The sequence below is a fragment of the Eumetopias jubatus genome, unplaced genomic scaffold, assembly GCF_037043125.1.
Source record: "Eumetopias jubatus isolate StellerSeaLion01/CBP00866 unplaced genomic scaffold, mEumJub1_p1.0 scaffold_4, whole genome shotgun sequence".
Lineage (NCBI taxonomy): Eukaryota > Metazoa > Chordata > Mammalia > Carnivora > Otariidae > Eumetopias > Eumetopias jubatus.
In genome coordinates, this window is record NW_028274810.1 from 71334261 (window position 1) to 71361633 (window position 27373).

The 27373-nt window shown below is 46.5% G+C and overlaps 3 protein-coding genes across 11 annotated transcripts; 2 read left to right on the plus strand and 1 right to left on the minus strand.

Annotated features, from left to right (window-relative positions):
* The first annotated feature begins 4224 nt into the window (after positions 1–4224).
* PRDX1 (peroxiredoxin 1) lies at positions 4225–16909 on the plus strand. The gene is made up of 6 exons (XM_028123438.2): positions 4225–4332; positions 6258–6374; positions 9525–9678; positions 10037–10159; positions 11250–11380; positions 16533–16909. The coding sequence occupies exons 2-6, from the start codon at positions 6269–6271 to the stop codon at positions 16616–16618; spliced, it is 600 nt and encodes a 199-aa protein (XP_027979239.1). The 5' UTR covers positions 4225–4332; positions 6258–6268; the 3' UTR covers positions 16619–16909.
* A 1509-nt stretch (positions 16910–18418) lies between these two features.
* On the minus strand, positions 18419–23194 carry MMACHC (metabolism of cobalamin associated C). Of its 4 annotated transcripts, XM_028123185.1 has the most exons (5): positions 23072–23160; positions 22361–22505; positions 21115–21309; positions 19648–19800; positions 18419–19140 (listed from the first exon to the last, which is right to left on the minus strand). In XM_028123185.1, the coding sequence occupies exons 3-5, from the start codon at positions 21217–21219 to the stop codon at positions 18721–18723; spliced, it is 678 nt and encodes a 225-aa protein (XP_027978986.1). In that variant the 5' UTR covers positions 21220–21309; positions 22361–22505; positions 23072–23160; the 3' UTR covers positions 18419–18720. The 4 variants fall into 4 exon arrangements, with proteins under 4 accessions (XP_027978986.1, XP_027978985.1, XP_027978984.1 ...); XM_028123184.2 differs by lacking the exon at positions 22361–22505 and having other exon boundaries at positions 21115–21186; positions 23072–23194; XM_028123183.2 differs by lacking the exon at positions 22361–22505 and having other exon boundaries at positions 19759–19800; positions 23072–23194.
* Positions 23195–23381: 187 nt separating this feature from the next.
* Positions 23382–27291, plus strand: CCDC163 (CCDC163 homolog). 6 transcript variants are annotated; one of them, XM_028123460.2, is made up of 9 exons: positions 23382–23612; positions 23734–23930; positions 24019–24052; positions 24232–24419; positions 24531–24612; positions 24777–24963; positions 25783–25883; positions 26629–26723; positions 27013–27291. In XM_028123460.2, exons 2-9 carry the CDS (start codon positions 23853–23855, stop codon positions 27118–27120), a joined length of 873 nt encoding a protein of 290 aa, XP_027979261.1. In that variant the 5' UTR covers positions 23382–23612; positions 23734–23852; the 3' UTR covers positions 27121–27291. The 6 variants fall into 6 exon arrangements, with proteins under 6 accessions (XP_027979261.1, XP_027979262.1, XP_027979263.1 ...); XM_028123461.2 differs by having other exon boundaries at positions 23382–23930; positions 26629–26762; positions 27013–27101; XM_028123462.2 differs by having other exon boundaries at positions 23382–23930; positions 26629–26756; positions 27013–27090.
* Positions 27292–27373: the final 82 nt, after the last annotated feature.

Genomic DNA, 27373 nt, shown 5'->3' on the forward strand with positions numbered 1-27373 from the left:
TTTAGAGAAAACTTACTAAGTAAATTTCATAGGTGGCAGCTTGTGTGTCTACTATCTGACTTCCTAAAACATACCTTTTTTTAAATTTTTTTTAAAGATTTTATTTATTTGAGAGAGAGAGAATGAGAGATAGAGAGCACAAGAAGGAAGAGGGCCAGAGAGAGAAGCAGACTCCCTGCTGTGCAGGGAGCCCGATGTGGGACTCCATCCCAGGACTCCAGGATCAGGACCTGAGCCGAAGGCAGTCGCTTAACCAACTGAGCCACCCAGGCGCCCAACATAGCTTTTTGTTGTTGTTTTGCTTTCCCAGGTGCAGGAAATTTCAGTGCTGATGGTGGACACTAAAGGAAATTATTCTTGGTAGAAACAGTCCATCTTTATGAGTGACCCTTCAGCCACAAAATGCAATTCTTTTTGAGTTACCCTTAGTTGCTTTTGTCCTTCCTTCTACTTTCATAGAAATTCTCTGAAGCCCTGGTCTTGGCTTATCTTTCTCCACAGGATTTCATTTACTTCCACAGCTTCAAGTATCACTGAAATTGTGATGTCAACAAATATAATTCATGGGGCGCTTGGGTGGCTTAGTCGTTAAGCATCTGCCTTCGGCTCAGGTCATGGTCCCAGGGTCCTGGGATTGAGCCCCGCATCGGGCTCCCTGCTCTGCGGGAAGCCTGCTTCTCCCTCTCCCACTCCCCCTGCTTGTGTTCCCTCTCTTGCTGTCTCTCTCTGTCAAAAAATAAATAAAATCTTTAAAAAAAACGAAAAACAAATATAATTCATTAATTTATTTAACAAATATCTATTGTACCTATCATGTGATAAGGACCATGCTGCTAAGTATTGATGAACAAGATAGGTACAAGTTTCCACATTTCCAGCTTCCTACTGACCATCTCCCCTTGGAATCCTAAATTCAATATGCCCCAAAGTGGGGTCTTTATCATCTCCTCCAAACTCTTTTTCACTGCATGTCTGTGAGTTTTACCATGCTTTGCCTAATTCCCCTGGGGCTCATCCTTGACTCTTCTCTTTCATTTCCTATATTTGATACCCAGATTTTGAAAACTGCCATCTAATTCCATCTCTCCATGGTCAGCACTACTGCCTTCATTCAGGATCTCCACCTCTTTTCCCTGCTCATGGCAATAGCTTCCTTATTTGTCTCCCTATCCCACATCTTCTTGGTCCCCTAAATCTATTCTCTCTGCAGCTGCCAGAATGATCAATAATACAACCCAATGTGGTCATTCACCTATTTGAAACTCTGAATTTCTTGGGGCACCTGGGTGGCTCTGTTGGTTAAGCGTCTACCTCGGCTCAGGTCATGATCCCGGGATCCTGGGATTGAACCCAGGTCAGGCTCCCTGCTCAGCGGGGAGCTTGCTTCTCCTTCTCCCTCTGTCCCTCTCCACACTTGTTCTCTCTCTCTCTCTCAAATAAATAAATAAATAAAATCTTAAAAAAAATAAAAATAAAACATAGTTCAAATAAGTTAACTTCATCTCTCAAAAATCTTAAATACATTCCAAAATTAATTAGGCATTCTTCCTAGACCATTTACTGTGCTAGGTTCTGGTACTATAAACAAAACAGGTAAAATCTTTCCCAGACTACTGCTAAACAAGGAAGGTCAAAACAATGTGTATGTGTAAACCTAGAGATATAGGTAGATACCAGTTCCTGTAGAAGGATAAAGAAGAAAGACCCCTTGCCCCCATTTCCAAGTCTTTGCTGTTCTCTGAGGAAAGAGATTCCATAATCTCTCTCTTTTTTTAAGATTTTATTTATTTATTTGAGAGAGAGAGAGAGAACCAGCCTGAGAGGGGAGAAGGTCAGAGGGAGAAGCAGGCTCCCTGCCGGGCCGGGAGCCTGATGTGAGACTCCATCCCAGGACTCCGGGATCATGACCTGAGCCGAAGGCAGTTGCTTAACCAACTGAGCCACCCAGGTGCCCAATTCCATAATCTCTTAATTAGACAACAAGTGTTCAACAGATTTCTTCTCTTTTCAGAACTCTGTCCTGGTATTTCAGTTTTTTATTTTCATGGGGATAGGATAGGCTGTTAAGATTTCCTTGGCCCAGGAGGGCGCCTGGGTGGCTCAGTCGTTAAGCGTGTGCCTTCGGCTCAGGTAATGATCTCAGGGTCCTGGGATCGAGTCCCACATCGGGCTCCTTGCTCCGCAGGAAGCCTGCTTCTCCCTCTCCCACTCCCCCTGCTTGTGTTCCTGCTCTCGCTCTCTCTCTCTGTCAAATAAATAAATAAAATATTAAAAAAAAATAAATAAAAGATTTCCTTGGCCCAGGAGAACTCTTTTGGTTCCTCAATGAGACATATAAGCCCCAAGTTCTCCAGCCCAGGGCCTGGCACATGGAAGATACAATATATGGTAATTTTTTTCTGGCTGAAGTAGGACTGTCTGTTGTATGTTTAACCTGCCCATAGCAATAACCATCCACTATTAAGCTCTGAACTTTTACAATTCCTCTGCTGCTTCTAGAAGGAAATGAATAATGGCCAAATAACTGTTCACCTCAGGCAGAGAAGGAAACAAACAAAAATCACTCATGTTGCTAGATAGAATGGTAAATGCCAAAAAATTTTGAGATGCTCAGCCAGCATGACACAGCACGTTTCCAATTCTTAGCTGCTATAATGTACAAGGGAGTTAATAGGATGGTGGTGGTGGGAGCTGTGATGGGGTCAGAAAGAAGACAATATATTTATTTATTTATTTATTTAATTAATTTTTTTAAAGATTTTATTTATTTATTTGAGAGAGAGAGAGAAAGAGATACAGAGCACGAGAAGGAAGAGGGTCAGAGAAGGAAGCAGACTCCCCGCTGAGCGGGGAGCCCGATGCAGGACTCGATCCTGGGACTCCAGGATCATGACCTGAGCTGAAGGCAGTCACTTAACCAACTGAGCCACCCAGGCGCCCGAAGACAATATATTTATTACATGCTCCTACTTTTTTTATTTTAAAGATTTTTATTTATTTATTTGAGAGAGAGAGAGAGAGCATGGGGGGGAGGGTCAGAGGGAGAAGCAGACTCCCCGCTGAGCAGGGAGCCCGACGTGGGACTGGATACCGGGACTCCAGGATCACGACCTGAGTGGTCGTGAGACCGCGAGAGCCCTACAGACCCAATGGAGCCACCCAGGCGCCCACAGGCTCCTATTTTATATCAGGTGGTCTGTTGTGTCTTGGGGACACAGAGATGGGTGTAACCCCAATCTTACTTTCCAGAAAGTCTAGCAAGAAGAGGTTGGCATATAAACACGTAAAATAGCTTAGCTATTTTGTACAGCTTTTGTCCATACAGGATATTTTTGGGCACAAAGGAAGGAATGATGAATTCTGGGGATGAGCAAAAGCCAGAACAACTTCAGAGGAATTCTGGGGATGAGCCAAGGTCAACTAGGAGGCAACAGATTCTTCATATTTGAACAAAAGCCTGAAGTCTTGAAACAGTGACGCATTGTTCTGGGTGTTACAATCAATCTAGGAGCAACGAAGAATTCCAGCAATGAAAGCTAACGTTTCTAACGTATAAGAAGAACTATGAATTGTGCTAAGTAAAAAACAAAGATGATCTCAAAGAATTAATAGTATTCCCATTTTACAGGTGAGAAAAGTAAGGCTCTTGCCTGAAGGCCACACATAAAATGACAATGAGTTTTAATTCAGGAAACTGACTACAGAGCACGTTTTTTAAAACCACAAACCAGAGGAGTGAAACAATCAGATTTCAGAGATTCCCTCCAGCAGCTTTGGAAGTAGGCGGGAGAAGGAAAGCGGCAATCCTGGAATCAGAATAATGAAGGAGATAGATTGTCTAAATACTGAGGCAGCACTAGGGCAGAGGCTGTGGGGATCCGGGCTGTATATTTGGGAAATACTTGGAGAGTTTTCAGTGCTTGGTGTGGATTAGACGTGATCCTCTGTAGGTCAACAGGACCATAACCCTGGTCTGGGCCTTGAGGGGAAGACGCACAGGGTACCTTCGCAGAGATCCCAGATTAACCGAGGAGCTCGGCTTTGGAGACACTCGCTCCGGGCTCTCCGACCCCAAACGTCGGCAGCGGAGAGGGGTATCTGTACCTTCCGTGCCCGAGCCCGCCCACAGCGAGGGAAAGTGCTGAGTCATTCTGGCGGGGCACGCTGGATCGGGGCGGGGCTCGGACTAGATCCCCCTCCTCTTTCCTCCTCCTGCACCCCCGGCCCGCTCTGACTCTCGCGAGAGCCCTACAGACTATAAAAGCAGCGGCCCGCGCGCGTTTGATGCGTCTTCTTCCTGCCTTGTTTTCGGCCTTTTTGCTCTCAGAGCCGGTAAGAAGGTTCCGCACACCCCGGTCGTCGCCTTTGCTCATACTCCTGTGGTCATACGCTACTCAGCTTGGGTTCTGTGACGGGGGAGGTGGCTGTGCGAGGTCTGATGTTCGAGAGTGTTTAGGCGGTACGCGCACTCTCTCGTGGGCCGCCCTTGCGGATGCGGGGACCTGTTTAAAACCTTAGACTAACGTCGGCTCGAGTTTCCTCTTTCCCTGGCAATCCGAGTAGAGGGCGCTTATTGGTTTGGCGTGGCGGACTCGTGGTAGTGGTGGGCTCTCCTCAGATAACCTTCCGGGCGGGACGGGTTCGGGAAGCTTCTAGAATGGACCTGGAAACTACCTGAGGCTACCCGCCCGTCGTGTGGTAGAGGTGAAGGCTGTTCCCCGGTCCTGAGCTGGGACTAGATGGGGAGTCTCGGATACTGATTACCTTCTCTGGCTTTATTTTTTGCGTGTTGCGGAATAGGGATTGTGGCGATCCCAAATTCGTCTATGAAGACTACGCTTTTTTTTTTTTTGCTGGTGGTTTACCGAAGTGTTACGGTGGGGAGTTGATAATGCGTGCGGCAGGAGGGAACCTGAAGTGGGGTTTGGGGGCAGACCCACGGAGGCCCACACCGGCTTGAGGTCCTACGGCCTTTACCGCGCTGAGTCGGACTTTAGTGGACGTGGGGACCACCTCGAAAAGCAGGTTTGGACAAGAAAGTCGTTTATGTTAGGCTCACACCCAATATATTTGGTCGTCAAATTGCAGCTTGCCTTATTAGATTTTTGGTAGTAAAGGTATTAAGCAGTAGAAAGTTCGCAATAATCGGTGCTCACAACGATTTTTTTGGTTGTGGTATTATGCACCAAAAGACTGGAACGTGGAAGATTAGCTTCTTGGGTCTTTCAAACTGATGGCTTAGTGGTTTATAGAGCTCAACTCCCTGTCTTTGTTGACCTGGGTGAATCCAGCGTAGGATTTCTTTTCTTAGCAGTGAGTAGTTTTTTTGTTGTTGCTTTTTATTACAGTAAGTTTTTTTTTTTTTTTTAAGTTTAAGTAATCTCTAAACCCAGCGTGGGGCTGGAACCCAAAACCCTGAGATCGAGTCACATGCTCCACCAACTGAGCCAGTCAGACTACCCAGCAATAAATAGACTCTTGTTCTACTTACTATTGCTCCAGAATCCCGGCCCCGAGATCAGAAACCCATTTTTGAAAGGACTTCTAGGGCTTAAACACAACCCCTAAGGTTTTGGAATTGAGCATATGCTGGAACCCTGGTCTTGCGTCTTGGAAAGTTGGATTGGCTTTAGGGTTGTGTGCTCTGTTGGGCAAATGTACCTGGAGAAAGGTCAAGTGTGCTTCCTAAATTACGAAGGCAGATGGAAGGTGTAGTCCAGGGAAAGGGCAACATGACCACTTACAGAAATCAGGCACTATGGCATTGTTCATTTGGGCTCTGGTTTGAGGCTGAACCATTCTCTGTGCTTTTTATATAGTGAAACTACAGAAGAAAATGCCATTGCACAAATGATAGTAAAGAAAAAGCAATAGAGGGTTACTTCAGTTGAAAAAACTGCTTTTAAATGAAAACAAAAGCTGATATTCAGAGACTTTTTAAGAGAGTGACGCTGAGAACACGGGAAGGTGGAAGGAACAGAGGGAGAGGAGGGGAGAGAATCTCAAGCAGGCTCCATGCTCAGCCCTGAGATCAAGAGTTGAGGACCCTTAACCTCCTGAGCCACCCACATGCCCCTGTAATGTCTGATTTTGTTTCAGAAGTTGGAAAGCTCAGTTTATGTGTTGTACTAATATGAAAATGTATATACTAAGGTCACTGGACATTCTACAGCTAAGTGTCCTCTAAGTAGAAGAAGGGTGTTGGTTTCCTAGAAAAATAAGGCTTGTGTCTAATTCACTTCCTCTTTTATCTCCAGCTGATAGCAAGATGTCTTCGGGAAATGCCAAAATTGGGCATCCTGCCCCCAACTTCATAGCCACGGCTGTTATGCCAGATGGCCAGTTCAAAGATCTCAGCCTATCTGACTACAAAGGTAAGAGTAATTACATTAGATTCATTAAAATGGAATTATTTTACAATTTAGGATTGCTCATTAGATTTCTGTATTTGTTAGGTTTGATTGGAAAATGATGTATATCCTAGGTCATAGTCTTTAGGGTAGGAGCATGTTGAAGGTAGTGATTAACAACCATGGTCAGTGATAGACACCCTAGATTCAGACTGCTTACGGAAAAAGCCCACGCTTCATTATGCCTGGACATTCTAGCTCAATTATCTTCTCAGTACTCAATTGTATTACTGTTTTGGGCAATAATCTCATGTCATTGAAAGCTCATCTTCAGAGCTTAAACTGTTTAAGTTTATGAAATATAGGGGCACCTGGGTGGCTCAGTTGTTAAGCGTCTGCCTAAGGCTTAGGTGATGATCCCAGGGTCCTGGGATCGAGCCCCACGTTGGGCTCCTTGCTCCGTGGGAAGTCTGCTTCTCCCTCTCCCACTCCGCCTGCTTGTGTTCTCTCTCTCATTGTGTCTCTCTCTGTCAAAAAATAAATAAAATCTTAAAAAAAAAAAGATATATATGTCAGAGCTGCTGTATTATTAGGCAGAGGCTTAGGCACATTCCCTTGACTGTTAGCCCCAGGAGAAGAGTTGATGTTGCAGTTGGAACAATTCTCTTTCCTGTGATAGTTTCATGCAGACGCTTGGCCAGCTCTGATGAGGCTCTTCCTTTTTTTTTACCTTGCAGTCCTGGAACAGCAGGGTCTTTTGGGATAGTTGATACACAGATTCCTTGAAGTGCAAACCTGAAACTCAGGTGTTAAGTGTACCTTTTTTAGCGGCATAGTAATTAGTTCCTGGACTCAGCTTTTGGGTAGAACATGTGACTAAGGTTTCCTAACACTTCACACTTGTTTTGAATGAGAAGCAGTTAAGAGGGGCCCTATGGAGGGAAGCTCCCCTGGCAAACAAGGTAAGTAGCACCACAGGGAGGTAACCCTGGCCCAAGGGTAAAGGCAGGTAGAAAGACTGAGATTTAGAAAAAGCTGATCTCTCTCCTCCAGGGCTTGACCTGCTGAGGCTTCAAAATGCTTGTTGGGTAAAGCCCTGAAGAAGTTGTTTAGATGAGTTCAGAGTTTCTAGTGATTCTGGTTTTCAGAGTAAATGTCAAAAGGAGCAGCTTATTTTGACTTTGCCCATTGCTGCCACCTGCAAAAGAGTGAATATTTGGAACTCTTTTCAATAACTCAACTTACTAGTTATGGTGAGAGGCTGCTTGGCCAGTTGAAGAGCTACTTCTACTGGTAATCTGAGTGACTTCAGTAAAATTTAAACTAGAGATCCTGTTACCTTACTAGGACTTTTGGAACTTTTGCCTCAAATTTTTTTCTTGTCCAATTAGGCTTGTTAGGAACAGGTTTGTGGTGATTTAGATGATCACTTAAACCTTACCTGTCCCATTATTGTGGTTCATTGTGAAAGAAATGCCAAAGATTCTGGTTTCCTCTTTTTTGGTCTTTTTATTGACTTGCAGGACAAAATCCAGCAATTGAGCTTTACCTGTGCATTGTATGCATTGACATTTATCTAGTAGGTAATTGCATCCTTGGTCTTGCTTTTCTTTATTGGAGAACTTGGTGTTTGTGCTAATTTTAACTATCTAGAGATCAAAATCAGACTGAGCCGTGTTTATCTTATAATTGGCAGCTAATGGGGAGGCAGGAAAATAAAGCACAGAACTGACAGGAAGTTTTTTTCATGCAGGCTCTCCTACCACAAGATGTTCTAAATTAGCTGCTAGGAGACATCTGTGTTGAGTCTTGGCATTTAGCAATTGTTGTCTCCCACCAACTTTAAAGACTTTTTTTCCCATAGGAAAAGTTCTTTAGGTTTTTTTTTTTAATTGTGGTGAGAACTTTTTTTCTTTTATAAAGAGATTTTATTTGAGAGAGATAGCTAGAGAGGGCAAGAACAGGGAGGTGAGGGAGGAGCTGACTGCACGCTGAGCAGGGAGCCCCATGCAGGGTAGATCCCAGGACCTCAGGATCATGACCTGAGCCGAAGGCAGATGCTTAACCGATTGAGCCACCCAGGTGCCCCTAAGATTTTATTTTTTAAGACTTTTATTTATTTATTTGACAGAGAGAGAGAGAGAACACAAGCAGGGGGAGTGGGGGAGGGAGAAGCAGGCTTCCCGCTGAGCAGGGATCCCAGGACCCTGGGATCATGACCTGAGCCGAAGGCAGACGCTTAACAACTGAGCCACCCAGGCGCCCCCTAACATTTTATTTTTTTCAAAAGATTTATTATTTTTTTAAAGATTTTATTTATTTGACAGAGAAAGAGCGAGAGAGGGAACACAAGCAGAGGGGGTGGGGGAGGGAGAAGCAGGCTTCCCTCTGAGCAGAGAGCCCGATGCGGGGCTTGATCCCAGGACCCTGGGATCATGACCTGAGCCGAAAGCAGACGCTTAACGACTGAGCCACCCAGGCGCCCCCTAAGATTTTATTTTTTTTTTAAAAGATTTATTTATTTTAGAGCAAGAGTGTGCTTGCCTGTGCGAGGTGGGGGAGCAAAAGAATCTCAAGCAGACCTTCTTTTTTTTTTTTTTAAAGATTTTATTTATTTGAGAGAGAGAAAGCACATGAGATGGGGGGAGGGTCAGAGGGAGGAGCAGACTCCCTGCCGAGCAGGGAGCCCGATGCGGGACTCGATCTAGGCACTCCAGGATCATGACCTGAGCCGAAGGCAGTTGCTTAACCAACTGAGCCACCCAGGCGCCCCAAGCAGACCTTCTTCTGAGGGTGGAGTCCACCTTGAGATTATGACCTTACCCGAAATCCAAGAGTTGGATGCTGAACACACTGAGTCACCACGATGCTTCAGGATTTTAAGTACTCTCTACACCCAATGTGGGGATCAAACACACAACTCCGAGATCAAGAGTTATCAGGGGCATGTCGGTTAAGCATATGACTCTTGATTCTGGATCAGGTTGTGAGATGGAGCCCACGTTGGGCTCTGTGCTGGGTGTGGAGCCTGCTTAAGATTCTCTCTCCCTCTCCCTTTGCTCCCCAATCCCTTCCCCCAAAGCCATCGCTCCACCAGGTGCCCCTTGGTTTTTATTTGTAAAGCAAGGAAGTGTGTTTCAAAGGTAAACTTGTGGCTCTTCCCCCCCCCCCCAGGAAAATACATTGTGTTCTTCTTTTACCCTCTTGACTTCACCTTTGTGTGCCCCACGGAGATCATTGCTTTCAGTGACAGGGCAGAAGAATTTAAGAAACTCAACTGTCAAGTGATTGGTGCTTCTGTGGATTCTCATTTCTGTCACCTGGCATGGTAAATCTCTTGGTCAATTTTGCCTATGAACTTTGAACTCAATAGCAACTGGGACTGGGGGGGGTTTGACAAAAGACTTGCTCAAGTATTGCTTTGTAGCTCCTGATGGAAGGAGTGCAAAGGCTCTCACTTCCTCTTGTTGCTCTCTTATTACCTGGCAGCAGAGGAGAAGCAGCTTGGGTTGCAACTTGAGTGTACCCCGGTGACCTAAACTATCTTCAGGCACTCACTTTACTCTGGGAAAAGTTTGGTCTTTGGGGGAAATTAGATTAGGAATGCTGAAAAAGGGAAGGAATAGATACAGTTAATCCTTTTGCTACACAAGAGTTTGAATGTGATTGTGTGCTTTTTGCTCTAGGATCAACACACCCAAGAAACAAGGAGGACTGGGACCCATGAATATTCCCTTGGTATCAGACCCCAAGCGTACCATTGCTCAGGACTATGGAGTCTTAAAGGCTGATGAAGGCATCTCCTTCAGGTATATTCCTGCCAGGGGGACTGACATTTCATCAAATTATCTAATTGACTTGATGGCTTTTTGGAGAATGGTAGGGCCCTGATCTGTAGACTCCTTTTTCCTTTCAGAGAGAGAGAGAGAGAGAGAGAGAGAGTGTGTGTGTGTGTGTGTGTGTGTGTGTGTGTGTGTGTGTGTGTGTGTTTAAGATTTTATTTATTTGACAGGGAAAGAGCCAGAGAGTATTGGAGAATGGTAGGGCCCTGATCTGTAGACTCCTTTTTCCTTTCATTGTGTGTGTGTGTGTGTGTGTTTAAGATTTTATTTATTTGACAGGGAAAGAGCCAGAGAGTACGGCAGAGAGAGAGAGAGAGAAAAGCAGGCTCCCCAGGGAGCAGGGAGCCCAATGCGGGGCTTGATCCCAGGACCCTGGGATTATGACCTGAGTGGAAGACACTTAACCAAACTGAGCCACCCAGGCACCCCTATTTATTTATTTATGTATGTATGTATGTAAAGATTTTATTTATTTGACCGCGAGAGAGGGAACACAAGCAGGGGGAGTGGGAGAGGGAGAAGCAGGCTCCCCAGGGAGCAGGGAGCCCAATGCGGGGCATGATCCCAGGACCCTGGGATTATGACCTGAGCTGAAGGCAGATGCTTAACGACTGAGCCACCCAGGCACCCCTATCTATCTATTTTTATTTTTATTATTTGATTTGATTTTGTTTTTAAGTCCTCTGTACCTAATGTGGGGCTTGAACTCTCATCCTCGAGATGAAGAGTTGCACGCTCCACTGACTGAGCCAGCCAGGCACCCCCATCACTATATAAGTTTAAAGTATACAGGATAATCCCATATCATTCTTATTCCTTCCTCCTCCCTTCCACATCCAATGTGGGGCTCTAACCCACGAATCCCAAGATCAAGAGTCACAGGTTCTTCTGACTGAGCCAGCCAGGTACTCCTCGTTTCATTATTTATGCAGGAAGACAAAGCCAGTGCAAGTCTGGGAGGCCAGCACATTTTCATTCCCACTGCGTCTCTGTTCTAACAAAGCGATTTCTAAACCTGTACTGCATATCCCTCAAACCTTCAATCTCTTCTTCCCAGGGGCCTCTTTATCATTGACGATAAAGGTATCCTTAGGCAGATCACGGTAAATGACCTTCCTGTAGGGCGCTCTGTGGATGAGACTCTGCGACTGGTTCAGGCCTTCCAGTTTACTGACAAGCATGGGGAAGGTAAGCCAATCCACCTGTTGACTTTGACAACAGAATTGTGGTAGGATGGGAAAGATGGCAGGAACAAGGTCTACCAAATAAAAGTACGTCTGTTCAAGAAGTTAAAATCTCTGTAGTGGGTTATGGGGTGAGGTAATGGAAAAGCTTGGGAGGAGAATATATAAAGGCTTTTTGTTCTAGCTGCATAGTTTGTTTCTGCCCTGCTCATTTAGAATCACTGCTGCAGCTTTTAACTTATTAAAGGAGTGTAGGAGGACCTCAGGTGTGTATAAGATCAAAAAAAATGTTTGAGAATTACATCTAGAGATACAGCATGCCATTCTTGACAAGTGTTTATTGGGAGAACTTTTAATTCCTGTGATCCATATTTGTTTTATTAGTTTTTTTAAAAGATTTATTTGAGGGACAGAGATTAGTGAGAGCACAGAGTGGGGAAGTGAGGGAGAAGCAGCCCCACCTGAGGCTTGATCCCCAGGACCCTGGACCCATGACAGCAGACAATCAACTGACAGCCACCCAGGTGTCCCTAGTTGTGTGTTGTTTTTTTTTTTTTTTTAAGATTTTACTTATTTGACAGTACAAGCAGAGGGAGCAGCAGTGGGAGAGGGAGAAGCAGGCTCCCCGCTGAGCAGGGACACCCCCCCCACCGGGGTTCCCAGGACTCTGGGATCATGACCTGAGCCAAAGGCAGGTGCTTAACCAACTGAGCCACCCAGGCACGCCCCCCCCTTTTTTTTTAAAGATAATATATGACCAGTTTTGAAGTTTGGAATATAAAAGGACTAAGATAACTTGCCCAAAGACTAGACAGATATAGCTCTAATACAGTCTGTTTTTTTTTTTTTTTAAGATTTATTTATTTGAGAGAAAGTGCATGTGAGCCGGGGGGGGGGGGTAAAGGGTGGGGGAGGAGCAGACTCCCCACTGAGCAGGGAGTCCCTGAGATCATGACCTGCGCTGAAGGCAGCTTAACCAACTGAGCCACCCAGGCACCCCTGTTTTTATATTCTTAAATTACATTGTATTGTGGTGGTGTTAATCATATAAGAATTAGAATCAGCAAATAACCAAATTATATAAATGTTCATGTAAAAAAATTTTTAAAGATTTTATTTATTTGACAAGAGAGAGACATAGCAAGAGAGGGAACACAAGCAGGGGGAGTGGGAGAGGGAGAAGCAGGCTTCCCGCGGAGCAGGGAGCCCAACGCGGGGCTTGATCACAGGACCCTGGGATCATGATCCGAGCTGAAGGCAGATGTTTAACAACTGAGCCACCCAGGCGCCCGTTCATGTAAAATTTTTTTTTAAGGAGTAGTTAGGGCTTAGAGTGTTTGAGATGCAATATCAAGGTTCTTCATTAGATGTTTCAGGATCAAAAATCATTTTATAAGTTTGTCCTTTTTTTTAAGATTTTATTTATTCAACAGAGACACACAGAGAGAGGGAACACGAGCACGGGGAGTGGGAAAGGGAGAAGCAGGCTTCCTGCCGAGCAGGGAGCTCGATGCGGGGCTTGATCCCAGGACCCTGGGATCATGACCTGAGCCGAAGGCAGACACTTAACGACTGTGCCACCCAGGCGCCCCTATAAATTTGTCTTTCTAAAATCTACACATGATCTAGCAGATTCAACTTGGGGTTTTTATCTAGCATTTGCTAGAGTGTAGGCCTTGTGCTATTTCTCCAGCAATATTTTCATTACAGTTTTGTGATAAACTACTTGATCCCAGCTTTTGAGTTAGTAAGGCTGTAGCTGTTTGATCTTTTTTCCGCTCATTGGTGTATAGTTGTTGCCAGAATGAGACAACCTTACCCTAAGTAAGACTTAATTTAGTTTTTAAGGACTGAGGCTGCAAGAGCTGGGTATATGGGGGAATGGAGATCTTGAACCGCATAACCTCCCAAGCTAATGTAATTGAGGATGAAATAGTTGTGATCAGGTGCTGCTGAGGTGAGATGAAGTGCACAGGTATACTTGGATGAATTTGCCTTATCTACATCTCATTTTCTTTCTTTAGGTGATAAAAGTTAAGACTGGTTTTCGAAGGCCCATGTCAGACCTGATCTTAGGATACAGAACATGGAAGTTGTTAGAGTCCGAATCAGTGGTGTCTGCTCAGGGGACCCAAAAGTGGTGGCTTGGCTAGGGTTGGAGGCTAATAGGAATCAGTGAGCAACTAATAACTGAAGGCACCATTTGTAGAAGCATGTGTGGGCTTTACCTTAGTGCATGGAAGGAGCAGATAGCTCCTGATACTGCCCCCTGCTGGGGGATGAGATTCAGCATAAAGACAGAGGAGGTGGGCTGTGGCAAAGCCCTTTATTGGACTCCCCACTGAGCAGGGAGTCCGATGCGGGGTTCCATCCCAGGACCCTGGGATCCTGACCTGAGCAGAAGGCAGATGCTTAACCATCTTAAAAACATATTTTTAAGATTTTGTTAGCACCGGTGGAGCAAATGGAATTGAAAAATAGATTGGTTCCCTTCTTTCTCTTACTCTTCTCAGGTTAGCCCAAGGAGCGTTGCTAGCTCAGGATTGTAGGAAAAGGTTGGAAGGCTATGCTTTTTCTGCATAATAAAGGTATGAAAGATTCAAACTCAGACCTTTGTTTACCAAGGGGTAGAAAGTAGTTACTTAGTGCAACAAGTAGGGCCTTCTGTCAGTCCTACCCTTCAGGCTATCCAGGTTGGCAGAGTTAAACTAAGGGGGCAAACGGGTTGCTTTCTTTAGATCCCTCAAGGGCTACCAGTGGGAAGAAGCAGCTTAGTGCTTGTGGTTTTACACAGTCCTGGCTTTGTTCACTTACTTAGCTTATTTCTTGGTATGGGGACAAGTCGTTAAAGTTTTTTTTAAATTTTAATGTAATACATATGGCATAATTTGCCATTTAAGTGTACAGTTCGGTGGCATTAATTACATACACAATGTTGTAGTGCGTTCATCACCAATATTCTTTGGATGTTTCATCCCAGACAGCTATAACCCATTAAGCAATAACTTCCCATTTCTCTTTACTTCCAGCCCTTGGTAACTTCTATTTTCTGTGTGTATGAGTTTGTCTATTCTAGATATTTCATGTAAGTGAAATCATAACACTATTTGTCCATTTGTGTTTGGTTTCTTTCACTTAGCATAATGGATTCAAGGTTGTCAAGGTTCATGCTTCAGTGGGTATCAAAACTTCATTTTTTAAAAGCTGATATTCCATTTTATGTATATATCATTTTGTGTATTCATCTGTTGATGAACACAGGATTGTTTTCACCTTTTGGCTATTGTGAATAATGCTAGAATAATGGTAAGCAGGTGTCTGGATCTTTGTTTCCAATTATTTTGGGTATTTACATTAGAAATGTAATTGCCGGGTCATGTAATTCTGTTCAGCTTCTTCAGGAACTACCAAACTGTTTCCCACAGCAGCTGTACCATTTCACATTCTCACCAGCAATGCTAAATGTTCCTTTACAACCTTGCCAACACTTTTTTTTTTTTTTTAATACTCTATATCCTGGTGGGTGTGAAGAGGTGTCTTTGTGCTTTTGATTTGCATGTCTGTAATGACTAGTGACAGTGAGCATATTTTTATATGCTTATTGACCATCTTGTGTTCCCTTCGGAGAAATGTCTGCTCAGGTCCTTTGATCATTTTGAACTGGGTTGTCTTCTTTTTTAAAGATTGTATTCATTTGAGAGCGAGAGCACAAGAGTGGGGTGATGAGTAGAGGGAGAAGCAGACTCCCCACTGAGCAGGGAGCCCTATGCTGGGCTCAATCTCGCGACTCCAGGATCATGACCTGAGTTAAAGGCAGATGCTTAACCTGAGCCACCCTTGCGCCCTTGGGTTGTCTTTTTGTTGAATTGTGGGAGTTTTTTTTATACATTTTGGTTGTTAATCCTTCCTCAGATATTCGACGTGTAAATACTTCCTCCCAATTCTGTGTGTTAACTCTTTGAAAGTGTCCTTTGTACAAAAGTTCTTAATTTTGATCAAGTCCAATTTAACTGTTTATTATTGAATACATTTCCAAATCCAAGGTCATGAAATTTTTTATTTTTTAAGATTTATTTATTTATTTTTTTAAAAGATTTTATTTATTTATTTGAGAGAGAGAATGAGATAGCACGAGAGGGAAGAGGGTCAGAGGTAGAAGCAGACTCCCTGCTGAGCAGGGGGCCCGATGCAGGACTCAATCCCGGGACTCCAGGGTCATGACCTGAGCTGAAGGCAGTCGCTTAACCAACTGAGCCACCCAGGCACCCTTAAGATTTATTTAAAGATATTTTTATTTTTATTTGACAGACACAGCGAGACAGGGAACACAAGTTGGGGAGTGGGAGAGGGAGAAGCAGGCCTCCTGCTGAGCAGGGAGCCCAATGTGGGGCCCGACCCTGGGACCATGAGCTGAGCTGAAGGCAAACGCCCAACGACTGAGCCACCCAGGTGCTCATGATTTATTTTAGAGAGCACAGAGGGGAGGGGCAGACGGAGATAGGGGGGAGAGAATCTCAAGCAGACCCCTGTTCAGTGTAGGGGTCCCATCCTAAGACCTAGGAGATTATGACCTGAGCTGAAACCAAGAGTTGGCCGCTCAGCTGAGCCACCCAGGTGCCCCCGAGTTAATTTTTCGTATGTGGTGTGAAGTAGGGGTCTACTTCATTCTGGTTACATGTGGAAATCCAGCTGGTCCTAGCACCATTTGTTGAAAAGCATTTAAGGTTTTTTTAAAAATACGTATGTGAATCATACATAAAATTACTGAGGAAATATAAATGCCCATTCACCCACCTATCTACTGTTAACAAATTTTAATAGTTGTGTTGCCATATATATTTTAGACAGATTATTTCTAGAACAAAGCTTATAATTGAAGCTGTTACTCTTTAAATTTCAGGTGCTACATGAACAAATTTAGGTGTAATAGTATTAGGGCTGTGGTAGGGATTAAATAACATTTATAGTTAGCCTTGCACTAAAAGGCTTGAAGGATCTCAGACTGTAGCATAGGCTTCCTGGTTCCAGAGTGTTCAGCCTTTTAAGGTATCAGATTTGGTTTTGAGCCCTTTGTCCGTTTGTCTCCCATTTGTTCATGGGAGGAAGGTGGAGCTCACCACTGAGCAGGTTATTGATTTAATACTTTTCTCTTGCAGTGTGCCCAGCTGGCTGGAAGCCTGGCAGTGATACCATCAAGCCTGATGTTCAGAAGAGCAAAGAATATTTCTCTAAGCAGAAGTGAGCGCCGGGTCGTTTTAGGGCTGGGCTGCAGTGGGTGGCCATGAAAACAAAATCTCTCTTGTATTATTGTCATGCTTAGAACATAAGACTTTAGACTGTGCAGATGTGGTATGGGGACAGGACAGGCCTTTTCTGCAGGGGTTGGGGAGGCCAGCCTTTCTTTTCTGGAGAGAAGGGCCTGAGCTGTTATGGGGCAGGCCAACTGTATGTACAGTAGCAGGGCATCACGTTTTGTCTTTTGTTTCTATTAAACTTGAACCGAGACCTTGTTGAGTCTTCATTTTGCCCGTGGGGGGCGGGGGATACTAGGCTTTTGATTTTGAGAGGAATTTATGCTCTGCTTTCTTTTTTTAGGAGAAAATGAGGGTGAGAGCTGCCTCAGAATCAGAAAATTACATTGGGGGCAGGGGGATATGCAAGTAGACACAGGAAAGGGAACTTGAACCAAGGTGGTAATTTCACTATATCTGGGGGAGAAAGCAAGACCTGCAGTGATGTTGGCTAAAGCATTGCAATCTGTGCTATAGGTTAAAGCATAAATTGCAGGCTTTAGATTCAGGCCCCATGAGATTATTTGGACATTTACCTTTACACTCCTGGGAGTGCTATGTGAGAACTTGAAGCTTTGGCCTCTTATGATAAATGCCTGCCTGGTACTGGCTTTGTAAAAAGATCAGAAGTAGGGCACCTGGGTGGCTCAGTTGGTTAGGCGACTGCCTTCGGCTCAGGTCATGATCCTGGAGTCCCGGGATCGAGTCCCACACCGGGCTCCCTGGTCGGCGGGGAGTCTGCTTCTCCCTCTGACCCTCTTCCCTCTTGTGCTCTCTCTCATTCTTTCTCTCTCAAATAAATATAAAAAATCTTTAAAAAAAAAATCAGAAGTAGAGGCTTTGAAACTAAATGGGGGTGGGGGAGACAAAGAGCCCTAGTGTTTGTAGGCTAAAGCTTTCCGTATCAAAAGCACAGTGCTGGGGCGCCTGGGTGGCTCGGTCGGTTAGGCGTGTCTTTGGCTCCGGTCACGATCCCAGGGTCTTGGGATCGAGCCCCATGTCAGGCTCCTTGCTCATGCTAACGCACTTGCTCGCTCTCAAAATCTTTTTAAGATTTTATTTGACAAGGGGGCGCCTGGGTGGCTCAGTTGGTTAAGCGACTGCCTTCGGCTCAGGTCATGATCCTGGAGTCCCGGGATTGAGTCCCACATCGGGCTCCCTGCTCAGCAAGAAGTCTGCTTCTCCCTCTGACCCTCTTCCCTCTTGTGCTCTCTGTCTCTCATTCTCTCCCTCTCAAATAAATAAAATCTTAAAAAAAAAAAAGATTCTGACAGAGCAGGAACACAAACGGGGAGTGGGAGAGGGAGAATCAGGGTCCTCACCAAGCAGGGAGCCTCATGCGGGGCTCGATCCCCGTACCCTGGGATCATGATATGAGCCCAAGGCAGACACTTAACGACTGAGCCACCAGGCGCCCCTCAAAATGTTTAAAATAGAAAAAACAGTGCTGAGCACTTCTTGGCTTCCTTGGATCCTAACCTTGATTTGAAGGTGGTTCTTTTTTGGCCCTCACTGATCTCGTCCTGAGGAGGGAGGGATGTCTGGGAAGAAAGGTGGGTGCCTCCTGAGCCCTTGAGGCTATGGAAGATTCAGAACTATGTCGTGTATTCTGTGCTCTCCCAGACACCTGTCAGGTACTCCAGCCTATTCCCCACTCCTTGAAGCAAGACCTCTGAGCAGCAGTACAGGATTCCCAGGGCTTTGAATGACAACGGACACCACTTGAATAAGCCAGGCATTGTTTTCAGACGTGCTTTCCATGTGTTTATTCATTACCCACAAGCCTATGAGGCAGATGGCATTAGGGGATGATTTCCCCTTTAGAAAGGCTTTGTAACAATTAGCGTCTTAGAGCACTGCAGAGAAATGCTAATAGGAATAATCCCGTGTTCCAAGCCAGGTGGGAATTCTGGATCTGTCGGTTTTGACAAGATCCTTCACTGAAGATCTATCTCTACTAGAATTCTTTTATCAAGAATAAATATATCCAAAATAAAATCTCTTGCCTTGCCAAAAAGCAAAACGAGTCCCAGCAAGTACGGGAGGGAGGATATCAGGGGCCAGGGGATGCGGGTGGTGAGACACTGGGGCTGAGCCAGCCCTGGGCTCTGCTGGGATTCTGGGGCTTTTTGGGTCTGAGTGTTGTAAAAGGTAGCTCAGGAGATGTAGAGCTAGGATCCTCTGAGGGCTGGGCCAAGCCCAAGAAGGCTAAACGTTGGGCAGGTGGAGTAGAAAAGTAGGCCTTCTGCTCTTCTGAGTAGCGCTCCTGTGGTGTCACAGCATCCCGGTAGGTCCAGTCACGCCAATGGAAATTAAACCCTTCAAGCAAGGTGATTCGGTCAGCTCTCTTAGGTACACAGTCCAGGGGCTTTGTGGGTGTCAGATCTGGCACTTCTATTCCTGGCAGTAGCACCACTCCTCTGATGGCAAACCAGCCCCCATATCGGGGGTGTATGCACACACCTGATATGTGCTGGGAGAGGGTAAAGAAAAGCAAGGTCATGGAGGTCACTGGGCACTAGGTCCAACTACCATCATTGCAGACTAGGCTTGTTCAATTCTCAAAGGACACTGACTCTATATTTGAACTACTCTTGTACCTGGGCTCCCCCATTTCCTCTCCTGGACAACCCTTTTCATGAGCTTACTCTGGCCGGACGGAAAGTTCCTTAAACAGCCTCCATCAACTTCCCAGTCTTCACCACTGGTCTCCTAATCACTGCTCTGCCCCCTCCATCCTGTAACTAGATTTTAAGAACAGACTAGGTTCTCTGACCTCAACTGTTCCCAGGTAGACTCCAGAAAGCATGTGGGGTTGGGCTCCTGACTGACCTGACATCCTGACACCAATACCTGACATTGTTCCCTGGTGGTGTGTCTACCAAATCCTTTACTACACAGGGGAGGTGGAAGATGTTGGTATCTTGAGGGGCCTTCACTATTTTCTCCCAGTCCTACTCATTCATACTTGCCCTCTAACCTGGTCCCCCCAGGGGTCAGCCTCCACATCCTTTCGTTGGTAGTAATAAGCAGCCCCTGCCACGTGTGCTGCAGTCTGGGCCAGAATCTTGGGGCGCCGATTGGGGTGTACCTCGTAGTCAGCGATGACTTCGATTTGCAACTCTGGGAGGTTCTGGGATAGAGATGGAAGCTCATTTCAGTACGAAAGGAATCATGACTTTGCTCCAAAGAGCTCTAATATTAACAAGACCCTGTCCTCAGAAATCATTTGAAGGGAAAACATGACCTTAAATTTGGGGGTGCGGGGGTCCACTGTGAAGAAAATGATCTATCCAGGAAGGCCCATGTTTGAAGAGAAATAAGGTCTTGCTCAGAAGCTTCTATGATGGGCTGGGGCACCTAGGTGGTGCAGTCAGTTGAGTGTCAGACTCTTGATTTTGGCTCAGGTCTCTCAGGGGCTAGAGATTGAGCCCTCTGTGTCAGGCTCAACCCTCAGCACAGAGACTGCCTAAGACTCCCTCTGCCCCTCCTTGAGCACTCTCTAAATTTTTTTTTGGGCGCCTGGGTGGTTCAGTTGGTTGAGCGACTGCCTTCGGCTCAGGTCATGATCCTGGAGTCCCAGGATCGAGTCCCACATCGGCTCCCTGCTCAGCAGGGAGTCTGCTTCTCCCTCTGACCCTCTTCCCTCTCGTGCTCTCTCTCTCTCATTCTCTCTCTCTCAAATAAATAAAATCTTAAAAAAAAAAACTTAAAAAAAATTTTTTTAAAGATTTTATTTATTTGACAGAGACATAGTGAGATGGAACACAAGCAGGGGGAGTGGGAGAGGGAGAAGCAGGCCTCCCGCTGAGCAGGGAGCCCGACGTGGGGCTTGATCCCAGGACCCTGAGATCATGACCTGAGCCGAAGGCAGACGCTCAACAACTGAGCCACCCAGGCGCTCCCCTCTCTAAATAAATCTTAAAAAAAATTTTATTATAAGGGGTGACTCGTCTCTGCCTTCCAGAGTCCCAGTGTGGAGGAAGACCTGGCGCAGCTTTGGGGAGATCCAATGTATGTGTATGCATTTTATGTGTATGTGTGTGTAGTGGGGAAATACTGTTCTGTCCTCAAAAGGGCCTGAAGACAGCACAAAACTTCCAGTCTAGGGCTAAGACAGGTGAGAGATGCTTAGAGGATGCTGGGCTTATTCCTATTTCACGTGGAGGCCAAGGGAAGTCTGGTTTGAGGTTCATATAATTAATTGCCCATCAGAGTAGGGTGAGTGAGATTTATTCCAGACCTGGTGGGCTGCTAGAGGAAGGAAGCTGAAACTGCGGTAAGATAAAGCAGCATGGGGAGAGATCAAAATGTCAGGGATGGCTTTAGGATATCCTATCTGGGAAGTGGCTCTTGGCTCTACGTAGGTCTAGTCCTGCACTGAGCTTAAAAGAGCTGGAAGCAGCTACAGGCTTGGAAGCTGGGGGAATATATGAGCCTTGCTCACCTCTCTAACGCGGCCCAAGTGGTAGGCCACACATTGGTCCACAGGGTCAATCAGTTGTTGGAGGCGGCAGCTCTGCAGGAAGGGTTTGAGGGCCCGGTCAAACATGGCAGGTGTGCTGAGTACCAAGAAGGCCAGGGTAGGTCCTGGCAGGGGTAGGTGGAAAGTTGGAGGCAGGAGTGCATTATACCATGCCACCTGGAACAGAGAAAATTCAGCCCCACAAGAGCGCCAACTTAGACCTTTGCTAGGCTCATACCTTATCCTACCATTCAAGGCCTCCTACATCTTGCCTTAGTCTCCATCTCATTCATTCATTCAATGGATTTGTACTGATGCTGCATAATGTATATTTATGGGGGACTTCTCCATGGGGGAATTTGACAGGGAATTTGGAATAGAAAAGCAGAGAATTCATGAACAACTAAGAACCAAAAGAAATTATAGTGTGATTAGTGCAATGACAGGGCCAAATGAGGGTCCTGTAAAATTAGAAAAGGCTTCTTGGAAGCTGTTTTGAAGGCTAGGAAGGAATCTGACAGATGATGTGAGGAGGAAGATTCCATTATGCATTATAAATAGAGGTGACAGCATTAACAAAGACATGCAAAAAGCTCATATTTGGAAAACAGCAAATTGTCCAGTTTGATAGAAGTGAACGGTTTGTAAAGGGAAGCTGGAGAGGGGTGGAGATCAGTAGGTTTGAGATTATGACTGGCCTAGAATACCAATTTAAGGAATATGGGTCTAATTTGGTGACAAGGGGCTAGCCATCGAAGATTTAAGGAGTAAACCGACATCATCAGTTTTAGAAAGATCTGGCTGCAGTGTGGAGGATGGATTGCATACACAATGATAGCAAGCAGGTTACTGCAGTAATCCAAGTGAGGAATACTGGCCTGGACCAGAGCATAGAGGGGCTAAAAGGAAGGGAATGGATTTGGGAGATTCAGGTAACAGATTCCTAAAGGGTTTGGTGTCTAACTGGATATGGGGGAGGGAAGGGATGAGAAGTAGGAGCCCAGGATGACTGGCTCTGTTCAGTACAATAACTCTCATTACCCACCCAGGTCTACCTGACCCACCCGTCATTCTCACTCTCTCCATACCTGCCATCCATCACTACCTCCACACCTTTACTCAAGCTGTTCCTGATATTTGGGATGTACATAATCCTCTTTCCTTCTTTTCACATGAAGCTCAACTCCATTTTTTCTGGCTAGTCCTTCTTAAGCTAGAACCAACCTACCTCTCTTCCTCCATATTCTTTTCCAGCACTGCTGTGGGCCACTCAGTGGAAGGGGTGGAAATGGGCTGTCTCTTAAGCATCAGGCAAAGGGCTCAAGCTGAGTTGATTTAGCTTTGTCCAAGCACACAGCTCAGTACAGGGGGTACTGGATAAGGGGGAAATGGATCTATGTAAACAAGGGTAGGTGGTGGTGCCAGACTTCTGTGTCAGGCAAGTGCACAGTTTCTGTATCCAGCCCAGCCCTGGTGATTGGTAATATCATGAATTATCCTTCTGTTGGTAGATGGAACAAACCAGCCAATTGTTCGCTTGTTCAACAACGGGAATGCCCTTCCCTTCTCAGATGGCCTAAATATTAGCTACGCAAACCTTCCAGGCCTTGCCCTATCCTAATTCCTTTAGAAAGCTTCTAAAGTGACTGGCTCCAGGGGTCACTTTCTTCCTCGGAATTATGGAGGTGGCAGAGCCACAAGATTACTGGATTATGTTTCTCCCATTCATCAATATGGCATTATATGGGGGTAAAAAGACAAACGTGCGACCGTTTCTCTACTTTTTTTTAACAAAGTCGCCGTTGACACCCTGTCCCGATAGGTCAGAGGGACATGGGGCCAGAGGAGCTCGGGAAGGACCAGAAGACTGGGGCTCCACTTCAGTAGCACCCAGGCCAATCATACACCTCGCCCAGCACCGCAGGAGGGATAAACCAACCTGAAACGGGTAAACCTCGAAGCCAAAAGGGCACAACGTGTCCTCCATCGTCCGCTTCAGTTCTGCGACTTGCGGCTCCATAGTGCACGCTACGCGCAGAGCTTTCTGGGGAATGGAGTCTCAAGGATAACCTGGTCCGTTAAGTTTCAAGGTAGCTCGGACTCCATTTCCCAAGAACTACTGGGACCAGCAGCGGGATGGCGTTGACTCGGTGCCATGCATCTTGGGATATGTAGTTCACTTGGTCCTCGACGACAACAACTACAGAATTCGAAAGCCTCAGTTTCCCGGCAAGCTTCACGGTGGGGGTTTGCATGTTCGTGTCACTTCCAGGGAAACGTAGTTAGGCAGCCTCCATCGCCGGTTGTCTCTGCGAGAGACGAACTCGGTTTGAGCTAGTGGCGCTGCGGCTGCAAATCCGAAGTCGGACTTTCCCGGTCTATAAGGAGGGTTTCAACCGAGTGGCGGCTGTACTCGCTGGCACATGTTCTGCGAGATGACGCATGTGTCTTGAATCTGGAGAGGTCTCGACCAAGATTTGGTACTCTCAACTCCCACCTGATATCTGCGTATCAGAGTATCTCGCTTTTCCCCTACTTTCCCCAAGCGCTGTTCCCCTGACTAGTCCCAGTTTTGGCCTGATACTGCATCCCTACCTTTAGGATTACATCCCCGATTCCCATTCTCTATCTGACGTGTGGCTTTATTGGGCTGTACCTCGGGTATTCCGGGCTGGGAGAGCAAGGACACAAGACACCAGGAGGCAGCCTCGCAGAAGGTTATGAGTAGGAGCCTGAGCTGGTCTGAGCACCTCGACGCACTTCTCAATGCTACTGATGGAAATGTGGCCAGGATTAAGGTGAGGGGGCGCCTAAGGGCCCCCATTTGGAGTTTTGGGTTTAGGGACACTCAGAGCTTATTGTCCTGTGCACTTGTTTCTTTTGTAGCAGCGGCTGTATCCTCTTGGAGTCTCCACAGCAGGTAAGTGTTGCCCCTTTTCTATCCTCCAGCCTTTTCTCTTTCCAGGATCTGCCTTTTTCCAGTGCCTGTACCATCCACTATTCCTTCCAAATTCCAACTGTTTTCTTTCTTGAACAAACATCTGTTTTTCCCCCCCAAAGATAGCCCTTACAATTGTCCCTTACTTATTCCCTCAACAGGAGACCTGGCTGGGACCTGGATTTCCCCTCATCACTTGCCTCCCCAGTCTGGTGTCCAAGCTCGACAGCCTTGGGCTCTAGAGACTCCCTTTGTTCCAGAGAGGCTGAGTTGGGCTGAGGCCCAAAGAGCAGCTTCTCTCTGGGATGAAGTTACTATTCTTCGATCCCAGCTTCAATCCCAGGCTCAGGTAAAGCGCGTACTCCTAGGTTTTATGTGTGGTGTTTGTGTGAGATGAGGATATCAGGGGTTGGGGAAACCCTTTACACAATAGCTCATGTGGTTTTTCTTGCCTGGGTAGGTGACTGAGGTACTAAGACAGTCTGTGCAGGGGCTGCTGGAAGAGCGAGAGCAGCAGAAATACCAGATCTGTGCCCTGGAAGGTATCTGGCCAGTTGTTTTTTTCATACGCATAGCTCATTATGTACACACACGATTTTGTTACACACCTCCTGTGCACTTACTTGTGTCTTGATTTGCAAGGGTAGTGTCTAGGCTCATGTGTAAAACTCTCAGAAGGGCTGACGCTCAACTTGTCTCACTACAGCATCACTAAGGTTGCTGCAGGGAGGCCCAGAGCGGAGGGCCCTCCTCCTGGAGCAACGCCTGGAGGGGCTGAGAAGGGAACTGCAGGGCCTTCGAAGCCAGGTGCAGGAACAGGCCCAAGCCCAAATACAAACAGGACCACGAAAGTGCAGTGCTTCTAGTGGCCTTCACCAAGAGCTGCAGAATGAGTATGTGATGGGCAAGTTCTCTCCTCCTTCAGGCCTCTAACTCCTGGTAGTGTCCTCTGGGCTTGTTGATGGGCTTTAGGTTAACACAGCTGTCAGCAACTCCTGTGGGAGGAGTCAGAGATTCCTTGGGAGGAGCTGAAGCTGCTGCGGGACCAGCTGAGTAAGTAAAAGATGGGGGGTGGGTACAAATTCACCTGTTCTCTTTTCTGGAGAGTCTTTTTGCTATCCCAGTAAGTGGCCATAGCTCTGATTGCTTGAGCTGCTCTGAAGTCTGGCCAAGTGTTTTGTCTTACCTCCATGGTGTGAGTCCAGTCTCCCCAGTCAGCTTGGAAGCTTCCCAATAGCTACACCAGAATGCTCTGTCTCAGTTGTCAGCACCAGGCTGGGCACAAGGCAGGGAGGGAAAAGGAAAGTTGGAGAATAGCTTCCTTACATTTTTCTCTCATCTGAAGGCCAGCACCAGGAGCTGCTGCTGAAGCAGATGGCTGAGGGGCAGCAAGCTCAGGCCCACAGCCAGAAGGTAGGACTAGGATCAGACCTGTCTCTTCATATCTCCCTGTGGAGGCCCCTTCCTTTCTTCTCTGCCTTTTCTGTTCTGCAGGTAGGCAGGGTAGTCTTTTCCATCCCTATCTGTTCCTCTCTTGCCTGTGGTGACTCTACCTCCCTCCCAAGCTCTTCTTCCCAAGCTCACTTCTCCAGGTTGAGAAACTGTCATTGCCCATATGAGAGTTCCATGTGTGCTGAATATGCCAGTGGTGGGGAGGGGATTCCTCCTGCAGAGGGAGAGGTTTGGTCCTACCTGGTTCTGTGGTCTGGCAGATGTTGGAGCAGTTCCAAAGTGGCCAGGAGGGCAAGGGTCACACCCTGGAGGCTGCCAGGACAGAGGCACAGGATGCCCGGCGTGAACACAACCTCCACAGGTCAGAGGTTGCGGGTGCTTATGGCAGTGGAAGGGATTTGTCTCAGAGGCCAGGCATTGGGGACCAAAGTTCAGCTGTCCTAGATTTTTTAAAAAGATTTTATTTATTTGAGAGAGAATGAGAGAGAGAGAGAGAGAGCGTGAGCAGGGGGAGGGGCAAAGGGAGAGAGAGAATCTCAAGCAGACTCCTCACTGAGTGCAGAGCCCAGTGTGGGTCTTGATCCCACAACCCTGAGATCATGACCTGAGGTGAAATCAAGAGTTGGACGCTCAACCAACTGAGCCATTCAGGTGCCCCTCAACTATCCTAGATTTGACATGGTTTGGTAGGGTGGTATGAGTATCTAGATTACAGCCCATAAAGGTAGTACTGGGCATTCTTTATTTGATACAGGGTCACTGAGGTATATTCAGAGGATGAAGAGGGAGGAGACTGGAGTCCTGGCCTCAGGATGGAGGACAGTTCTGTGCTGGGAGGGTCCCCTTGTCCCACAATCACCATTTTTTTTTTTTAAGATTTTATTTATTTATTTATTTGACAGAGAGAGACACAGCGAGAGAGGGAACACAAGCAGGGGGAGTGGGAGATGGAGAAGCACGCTTCCCGCGGAGCAGGGAGCCTGATGCGGGGCTGGATCCCAGGACCCTGGGATCATGACCTGAGCTGAAGCAGATGCTTAATGACTGAGCCACCCAGTCGCCCCCACAGTCACCATTTCTGCCTCTGATTCTTTTCCCCTTTCCAGGACTTCCGTTCACATCCTGCAATCTAAGCTGCCTGTGGCTGCCACCTTCGCCACATCTCTTTCTTCATCTAGCTCTGAAGTCAGTCTTCTGGACAGTAAGAGCAGCTGGGAACTTTTAAGGAAGCTAGGTGGGGGTAAGGGCAGGGATCCCAGGGCTGGATGAGGCTGAATCTGAATGGTGTGTGGGTGTCTGCTGTCTAATTGTTTGGCACTGGGTAGATGGAATCTCCGCCTCTTCTTTTGGTGAATCCATCATCCTCTGTTATTACTTATCCCAAGTTAGGCCTGTCTATTCCTCCCCATCAGACAGGCCCAGGGCTTAGTTCTATGTGTATCATAGTGCTTGCTGATGGTTTGTTTTCTCTTCCTTTTCTCTCCTCTTAGATCTCCAGAGGAGCACACTTTCTAAACTGGAGCCCAGCAGCTTACAGCTCTAGGCCCAGAGCCTTGAGCAGGAGAATCTCTTCTTTAAGGGCCTCACAATGTTCCTGAGTGACCTGTAAGGACTTGAGAGAGTGGTTTTGCTCACCTTCCCCTCCAAGGCCCTGTTTCTGGGCCCCCTGCCCCTCTTTCTTGATCTAGTTGGTATCTGCCCTCCCTACTGAGGCTTGTCACTGCCTGCCCATCCCTGTCCACCAACTGCAATAAAATGTTTTAACCCTCCCTGATATCTTCTCTGAATCAGCACCTACATGGGATAGGCTTAACTGTACCTTTGTTTCCTCCTGTTACTTGACTGCTTCCT